The sequence below is a fragment of the Hypanus sabinus genome, chromosome 3 (assembly GCF_030144855.1).
Source record: "Hypanus sabinus isolate sHypSab1 chromosome 3, sHypSab1.hap1, whole genome shotgun sequence".
Lineage (NCBI taxonomy): Eukaryota > Metazoa > Chordata > Chondrichthyes > Myliobatiformes > Dasyatidae > Hypanus > Hypanus sabinus.
The window spans coordinates 20,853,153-20,862,771 of NC_082708.1; the positions used below are offsets into that span (position 1 = coordinate 20,853,153).

The window sequence follows — 9,619 nt, forward strand, 5'->3', positions numbered from 1 at the left end:
TAAATGGGATAGATTATGAGCAGCCCAAGCAACTCAAACTGGATTTCCATGAGGCGCTGGTGGCTGTCAACTGCAGTCAAATTCTAGTCCTCCATTCTCTAACTTCATGGCCGATACCTCCCCACCACTCTACCATTTCAGTTTATCTATCACGGTTGAATATTATCTTACAACAGTCACATATCAACCTGGTGATGAGTACTAAACATCCAAAGGAGTATGGACATAATAAAATTTGGGATCATCAAATCTAGCAGTGCTTTATCTGATAATGAACAGTGCTGGGCAGTTAAACAATGAATGGGAGGGAAAAGCCCATGAACTTTCGCCCCCTTGAATGCCAACAGAACCAGAATTTGAGAGTGAAGTGTTTGCAGAAGTGTCATGTAGATAATCCAATTTGGACCCCACCGTCGTATAATACAATGAAATGGTTACAATCGTTTTGGAGGGTGGAGAATATTGGCATCTCGGGTTGAGGTGTTTGATGTTGCAGTGTTCACTGAGCTGGGCAATTAGCTTGCAGACGTTCCATCACCAGTCGCGGTGCATCATCAGTGTGCAGTGGTTGGTGTGGCAAAAACAAGGCAGGCACAAGAATTTCTTTTAGAAGCGTGGTTCTCCTCTAATGGCTCCATTAAACAATCAAATTGATCTAGATGCCATCTACAAACCCTGAAGAGCCAAAGAAACGCGAGCCAATAGAATTAAAAGGTCAATTGATGGGGTAGCCAATCAGCACTGAGGGAAGTGAATGGGGGTCTGTATAAACGTGGGCATCCCAGAGAGCAATATCAACAACTGCACACTGAGGATGTCACCTCCAGTGGTGAGGAAATGTCTGCAAGCTAATTGCCAAGCTCTGTAAACGCTGCAACATCAAAGTTCAATTCATTGTCTGCATCAAAGGCAATGGGCCCCAATGACATCCTGAGTATTGTTACCACTTTTGACATCTAGCTGACAATGTTAGCAATTGCCTAAGTAACCATTCACAATAAGCAGAATAAATCCAACAATGTGACCAATTGTGCAGTCCATATCCCCTCAGACATAATAGGAGGTCAGTAACTGTGTTATCAAATGCATTTGTCACCACCAATACACGTGCACAAATGCACACAGTATTTGATTAGTTATTTGGATGTAGCTTTTTGGTCAAAGGACTGTTTCAGATTGGCAGCGAGGCAATTGAGGAATAGCAAAGTACTGAGAAGCACCTTCGGTATACTTCGGCCTGTACGTGTATGTTATAAATTTAAGTTTGATGGTTTACTGTCACGTAATATCTTGAATGTCGTGTTCATCATCTTTCAGAATCAAGAACAGCTCCGGGACGATGACTCTGATCTCATACTTAATGACGGCGACCTGAATTTGACTTATGGAGGGAGTACACTAACAGCTAATGGCTCATCCGGCTCGGGCACTGCATCCAACAGTGTGGACGGCAAGAGAACCAAGAGCATCTCGGAAGATGCACTGGAACATGATCTCGGAACAGAAGACCACGAGCTCATTACCAGAGGCACCAGATTAGTTTTCCCTTTGGAAGATCACGCTTGACAGCAATAACGTCAGTGAGGCGCCCAGCGGCCTGAGAAGGATCAAAGCCTATTTTGTTCTTGGCAATGGGACTGAACTGGTTTGCCTGTGTGTTTTCTTTATTTCCCCCCCTCATCTTTCTCCTCAAAACCTCTTGGCTCAGCTTCTCACAGTGCAAGAATGTGAAGACATCTGTGTGTGGCATTTCATTAAGCTTTAACTTTGGTATGAAAATGCCATGACTACTGTATTGTTGGTGCCATTGCTGTGCAATTAGTTCATTGACTGACTGACTTAGCCTCAACACTGTGATGCTTCTCTTAAAACCCCAGTTAAGAGTGCATGTACGCTGGTGTGGCATGACAGCACTGAAAACAGTCGTGTCACATGATGCTGTCGACCTGTGGCATTGTCGACACCAGCTGCAGTGAGTGCTCTTCCAGCCCGTAGCCTTTAGGTTCAAAGTAATAAAAGAGAGGGTGAGGAGGTGTACTAACTATACACATTTCTAATCCCAGAGAAGCGTCAGCCGTCTCTCTTCTGCCACTGGAAGCGACACTCGACTCAGTTCCTGATGTACGGAGTTCTGGTCGCATGTTACAGTTTGCACTTTTTTTAAAAACCTCCTCCCCAGTGATGTGAGCAGTTGCTATGAACACGTTTGCCCCCACCCCCTCGTTGGTCCAACTTCAGGTGACGGGCATTACAGGAGGAATGTCTGCTGAGAGATATTGAAACCTCAGTGAAATGGAATTCTGTCCTTCAAAGGATCTGTGATAGAGAAAGGACTATAAGCTTACTGCTTAAACTGAAGGCACATTGCTTTCTTGCTGTTGGTTTTGCTGTTGCGAAATGCACCTGTGTGCTTGCACCAGAGCAGTTTGTGGCTGCTGTGTTCTTTTGTCAATATATTTAAAATGTCATTACATGATGTTCACTGTTTTAATACTGATACTTGTTAGCTAATGATCACTTTAAACAAAGAAAGATGTAATGGGAGAAGTAGACTTAGAGATTGTATGAGTTTTCCTAAATTTACTGGACTTTGTCACGTTGTGCTACCGCCACACCAAGACATTTTTTCATTGTTGTTCTCACCTCAACGTGGATAACTGAGGAACCATTTCTCCAGGATCTCTTTCACCTGCTAGGGACTGGGAAAGGTTGAGAATTTATATCTCCTTTTGGTCATTTCTGGACAGTGGCTATTTAAAATGCTGATGAATTGGAACGGTGTCTAGCCAAAGAAAATCAATGCAATTTTTGCAATTTTTTTTTTAATGGCTGTAAGATTATTTGACTTTTGCTTCCTTTTCGTATCACTTTAAGGGGCCATGTTTCTTGGTTTCGTTGGAATAATGGAAATAAGCAGGAGGATGGTGGTGAAAGTTTCTATGGAGAATGAATGGAATCGGCGTGACTGGCTTCTCTTACTGCTCCCAGCATCAACTGTCCATCAGGGTCAGATGCTACAAGTGCAACTAATATTGACTCATTCTCCCAGTAGGCATGAAGGTACATTTCCCCTGCTTTTCACTTGGCTCAAAAAGTCAAACTAGCTGATCTCAGTCTTTGTGGAGATAAAGCAGCACAATGAGTTCAGGAGGGAGGTTTCCAATATTGCTCATGTATAAAAACCAGGTAATTTGAGGGATATACTTCCTCCTGTTCAAAGAATCATGTTGATCTGAAAATGTACCTTGAGGTGAAAGGGGCAGGTTTTTTCCTCTGCTTTGGTTAGAGGAAGCGGATGCATTGAAATGGACACGATGAGCGGACAAAGGATGGCAGATGTTCAGCAAAGTATGCGGCTGTCCTTTGCGACCCGTTCGTTTAGTGAACTGCTTGATGGAGTTGGTCAGCAGCAGTGTCTCTTTGCAATTTTGTTCAGCAGCTCCTGAAGTGAAAGACAATGCAGAGCCTAATCAGGCCTTGTAATCTATTTATTTTCATCCGTCCTTTTTGATGATGTGTGAAAGTTGGAGGGCAAGTTCCATTAAAACTAATCTTTTTTCCATGAGGCAAATGCAAGAGTTTTTAAAGTCAGTGATAGTTCCCAGAAAATATTTGTTTGAAATAATCAAATATTAGGATTTATTTGAACTGATTTTTTTTCTCTTGATTTTGTGTTTTATTTGCCAAAACCTTTGTTGGCATGGCATACTTCATTTTGTATTTAATTTCAATTCGAGCAAGGTTTTGTAGTGTAGAGGGAATAGTGAGCTGGTCTGAATTAGTTGTTTTTAATTAAAATGGTCCCAGAATCTAATGCTTTGATTATGTATTTCCTCAAGGTGCTTTAGCTTAATGAAAGAATTTATTATGGAAAATTCAGTTAATTGTTCTTTGTAATGGCTTCAATTTCACAAAGGTGAAAATTTGAAAATGGAGAATAAGCTCAAGGGAGCAAAATAGTTGAAGATGTAAATGAGTTACAAAGCCAATATTTTTGTAGTTATGGCTGAGATACTGTGCATTGCATTTAACTTGTTTTCTTGGGATTGTTAGCCACAATAGTGCTTTAATCTTGAAAGGTGGTTTCACCAAAACCATGGTTCTCTTCTTCTGTGCTTGTTCTTCTCCACTGTCATGCCACGAACTGAAAATGGAGCTGAACCAAGTTGAAAGCGGGGTTGAGCATTTACCTTTCTGAGATTCGCATCTGACCTGAGTGCTGGCATGTGACCATATCCGATAGCAATGGAAGTTTTTCCTGGTTCCTTCCCTAGCTACGTAGATGATGGAATTGAAACTGATCAGGATTTTTTTTTATACATCACATTTCAAGCTGTATATATAGTCACGATAGTGAAGGAAATGGGCATTTCTATACATTGAGCTCTATTACACTTGTTTCTGAAATATCCCCCATGCTTGCAGAAGAATTCTGACAGCTTTGGTCAGGAATACTGAACGATCCCCTTGTAAGTTACCAACATACCCCAGGCACATTTTAGAGGCTGATCTCTGATCCGACAGCCTTCCTTAAAATTTTCTGTTGGTGGGTTTATTGGATGTTAATTTGTTAGTCAGATTGTGATTCTAGAACCTATTTCATTTGAAGTTTAGTGTTCAAATTTGATCGGTGATTACACGGTGATTAAACTACAATTTTATCTGCACTGAAAAAGAAAATTGAAGTACCCATGTTACCTCTAGAAGCATAAAGATGTGCAAAGTTGTATTGCTAAAATTATGTTGTATTTGTTTACTTTGCTTTATATAATATTTCTAAGTGTAATTTGAGTCTGTCTGTTTTTAAGTCCTGCTAAACCAGGGGTTCCCATCCTTTTTATTTATGCATTAACTGAGGGGTCTGTGGACCACAGGTTGGGAACCTTGATGGGAAACAAAGCAGGAGCTATGGGAAAGGGGCTTTGGGCATAGTGGAGAGTTCGGATGAGGATAGAGAAAGGAGTGGAGAGGTTAGGGCCAAGGGGATGGAAGACACAGGGTTGACCTGAGGGGAAGGCCTCAGGTTGGGTGAGGTGAGAAAAATCAGGGCCATTTGTTTAAATGTGCTGTTCTTTCAGATAAGTGAGAGATTAACCTGACAGGACAAGTAAGAGTGGTCTCTCGTTGGAATAGATTGATATAAAATACGAATAAGTGACAGACCAAGAGTCAAGGTTGTTCCGTGACCTTGGTGGGGGGGAAGGTAATAGAGGAATAGATCACTGCATGTTAGTTAAAGAGTTAGCAACAGAGTTTGGGGTGATAAATATAAGCATGTAAAAGACTGGCAAGGGAACAATTAGAATTGCCAAATCCATTGTTGACAAGGGTACAGACAAAGGAGCCGATGGACTAATAAAGGTAGAGTGGTGTCAGGTGGTATTACTAAAGCGGAGGAACACTGTCTCAGTGATGAATGTGATTTGGCTGCAAAATCATGAGTTAACGTGAAGACGGTCATTGTCGACGTGGGTGCATTCAAGCACAGCTAAAAATGACGTGCGTTTACCAATTTTGATGGATGCTGTGGTATTTCAGTCTCCGTTCTGGAAATGGGTTTTTCCGATTGACCGACCTTGCTCAGGGTGGCTCTTTATCTCCAGAGCCTTTGTCAAATAACTGCTACCAACTCGCCCAAACTCTACCTTTTTAAAGCTTTGGAATTGTTTTTGAACTTTATTGTGTTCCTTGTAGTGGTGCAGATCACCTCATTTCTCCAGATAAAAATTTATTTGCACCTGTAAGTGTATATGCACAAACCATGGACACAAATGATCAAAGATTGACCCTACTTAAGCAGGGCTAATTTTGCCCCCTCTGACATGGCATTTTTATTTCAAAGTATATGGCCCTCATAGAATGACTTGAAGATGTTTTCATGTTATCAGACAGCAAACTCCTCAGTGATCTCTGGTGTAAATCACATGATTAGTATTTGGTCATTCTGGTATTTTCACCAACAATCTGATGGGATGGAGGGAGCTGCAGCTTTTCAAGTGATTTCTGTTGAATTTAATTTCTCATCCCTTTGGTAAACTCAAATTCTGAGGCTTCGGTTTAGCATATTCATTCTCCGGGGAAGAAGATGGTCTTTGATCACCACTATTCACTGAGCACAGACAGCAGTGTTGGCTATTTGATCTCATACCTTCCCAATATTCTGTCCCATTTATTCCACAGAACTGAACAATATAAGGGTTTGTAGCAGGCAGCCTACCAGAGTATTAGAGTGGTGATCAAGGACATTCTGTACCAAATGTTTTATGTACATGCTCTGTTAATGTGTTTTCTCCAGCTACTAAGTACAAAATATTGCTTTTTTTATATAAAAAAAAGATCTGCTCCAATATATTCTCTTAGAATCTCCAAATGTAAAAAAAAATCTCTTGAAAGTATATGCTACACTCATGTGCAGGGCCAGTACTGAAACAATACTTGGAGGGGAAATTAAGAAGTGACTGCACTACATATACAAATTTTAGATATTAGAATTCTGTTGTTTCAATATAGTTGGCACTTTATGAACAAAACTGCATGTGGTTTCCCACTATCTCTTAACTGACAGTAACAGGGCCAGAATGGAAAGTTTACCATTTGTAAAGTCTCTGTTGGAATTGCAAGTTAGTAAATGCTTTCAATTTGGTCTTTTTGTGAATTATATATGATTAGATGTCTCTATTTTGAGCCAACTGCCAACAAGAAAGATCGTGTATGAGACCCAGTACAGGAAACACTTGCCAAGTTCCCAGTAAGTCTTGTGCTTAACTCTGAGAAAGTTTTGTGGAAGAGATTGAGGAAAAGGAAAGTGAATAAATCTTCTTGGAATTTCTACCAGTCGCCCAATTTTCTTTGTAAATTCCTCTCCACAACCATCATCAATTAGGCTGAGAAAATAAGGTATTTTCCCTGGGATTCCCAACTTTTTTTACGCCATGAACCCCTGCAGTAATCGAGAGGTCTGTGATTGTCTTTGAGAATCTCTTTCCAGTGTTGAAAAGCTCACTAAGAGTGTAGGCAAGTTCAGGTGATCACCATTTCTACTCTGGTCGTCTTCATTGCTATGGGAAATCACACAGAGCACTGAACACACTCAGGACTGATGATGTTAAACGCTCCTGAACAGCTCAACCCAGTACCAAGGAAGGGTGATGTGAAAAAGGAAGGAGATCGGATACTTTTTTTATGCTTAAGATGTGCTCTCTGTCTAATTTGATGAAACCTAGAATTTTTGTTTCTTAGCTCCTAAGATGATCTATCCCAGCCAATGGCATCCCCAGCATGAGAGGGTTTGAGGCGGGGTAGTACACGATTTCGAGCGCTTCTTGACCAATCCCATTGCACCTTAGCACTTGGATTTTTTTTGAAAATAGATATTTGTATTTTTCTGCTATGCAGGAGATTTGTAGACGTAAAAGTCACCCACACCAGGTGATGCTGTTGTTAACTCCTTGCTGTGCAGCCTTTTTCACTGGGTTTGATTGCTTTTCCCTTGTAAACTCTGGTTACAACATTGATTTGCTTTCTTTAACCAAAAAGGAAGGAAGAAAATATCATTTCTTTTTAACTCTGATAGAATGTAATCTGGAAATAATACTGTGGGGGGGGGGGGGGGGTAGAATGTACTATGTCCATTGTGAAAATGGCAATTTGCCTCTATCTCAACAGTCGTCAGTACAGCAAAGGTCAGTCATGTTGACAAGTTCTCATCCTCTGTTTAATGATTGCTGTGTGTTGACTTTGAGCTTAATCACGTGCTTATGCCACTAAAGACAATGATTCCTTATCTCGTATGATGCCTTCAAATGATTTCATTACCTAGACCACACGGACCCAAAATAATACTGAAATAACCAGCATCCATTTGTTGAATGGTCACTAACTTGACCCTGTGTTTCCGATACAAATGTGAGTTAAGTAGTTTTCCTAATTCTGATATGTACAGCAGTGCAGGTTAATGTACTAATGTAATCATGACTCATGCATGGTACAAAACTTTGTGTATATGTTGTCATAAAAATAAAAATGATTATAAACCAAGGTTTTTTTAATTGAATTGACTTTATTTCTTGCATCTTTCACATACGTGAGGTGTAAAAATCTTTACCTTATGTCTCCGACTGAATATGCAATGTACAAATTACAGTAACTTGTAATAAATAGTATGTACAACAGAACAGTCAATACAGCTTAGAAATACAATTGTGTCAGTGTGAATTAATCAGTCTGATGGCCTGGTGGAAGAAGCTGTCCTGGAGCCTGTTGGTCCTGGCTTTTATGCTGCAGTACCATTTCCCTGATGGTAGCAGATGGAACAGTTTGTGGTTGGGTAACCCTGGTACCCTATGATCCTTTGGGCCCTTTTTACGTCCGTGTCTCTGAATAGTGGGTAGTTCACATTTACAGATGTGCTAGGCTATCCACACCACTCTCTGCAAAGTCCTGCGATTGAGGGAAGTACAGTTCCCATACCAGGCAGTGATGCAGCCAGTCAGGATGCTCTGAATGGTGCCCCTGTAGAAAGTCCTTAGGATTTGGGGATGTGCCAAACTTCAACTGTCTGAGGTGAGAGAGGTGCTGTTGTGCTGTTTTCTCCTCTCAGGCGGTATGTACAGATCAAGTGAGGTCCTCACTGTTTGTTTGTTTATTTAGAGATACAGCACAGAACAGGTCCTTCTAGCCTAATGAGCCACACTGCCTGGCAACGCACCTCTTTAACTCTAGCCTAATCACAGGGCAATTTAACCCATCAGTCAGTACGGTTTTGGAATGTGGGAGTAAACTGAAGCGCCCGGAGGAAGCCCATGAGCTCACAGGAAGGATGTACAAACTTCTTACCGAAGATGTTGTAACTGAACTCTGAACTACGATGCCCTGAGCTGTCATAGCATCGAGCTAACTGCTCTACCATGGCACCCTCTTCTGTTGTGCATGTTTCAAAAGACATAGGAGCAGAATTAGGCCATTCAGCCCATCGAGTCTGCTCTGCCATTCCATCATAATTGATTTATTATCCCTCTCAACCCATTCTCCTGCCTAACCTTTGATGCCCTTACTAATCAAGAACCTATCAACCTCAAACAGTACCTCATGACGGCCTCCACAGCCATCTGAGACCATGAATTCCATAGACTCATCAAAGCAGATTGTCTACTTTTGAGTTTTTTAAAATGATTTTATCTAACAACTCGTCCTAGGACCAGACGGCACTGTCTCAATAGAAGGACATCCCTTTAGAACAGAGATCAGGAGAAGTTTCAATCAAAAGAGGTGTGGAGGACAAGTGACTAGGTATCTTTAAAGAGGAGGTTGATTAGCAAGGCTCTCGTAGGTTATGGGGAGAATGCTGGAAGGAAAATAAAATGGCCATGATCAGATGGTGGAGATGACACGATGGGCTGAATGGCCTAAATCTGCTCCAAGGTCTTATGGTTTAACAATGCAAGTAAAGACGTATATCTACTCTCTTGAATACTGTATGTGTGCATGCTTTTGCGTCCTTGATTCTTCAGATCTGATATTGAAGAAAATGTTATATCTCGCAATTGATTTTTGGAAAAATCTTGCGAGGAACTTGGTTCAAGGGCATTCAGGGATCTGCATGTATTACCTACAGAAGACA

The 9,619-nt window shown here is 41.0% G+C and overlaps 1 protein-coding gene across 1 annotated transcript in view; it reads left to right on the plus strand.

The window, feature by feature from the left end:
- slc9a7 (solute carrier family 9 member 7) overlaps window positions 1-8,168 on the plus strand; it is a 223,108-nt gene extending 214,940 nt beyond the window's left edge. Inside the window, exon 20 of the mRNA XM_059963829.1 lies at window positions 1,318-8,168. Within this exon, the coding sequence (XP_059819812.1) occupies window positions 1,318-1,566 (249 nt within the window). The 3' untranslated portion in view covers window positions 1,567-8,168. The remainder of the gene's footprint in view (window positions 1-1,317) is intronic.
- The last annotated feature ends 1,451 nt before the right edge of the window (window positions 8,169-9,619 follow it).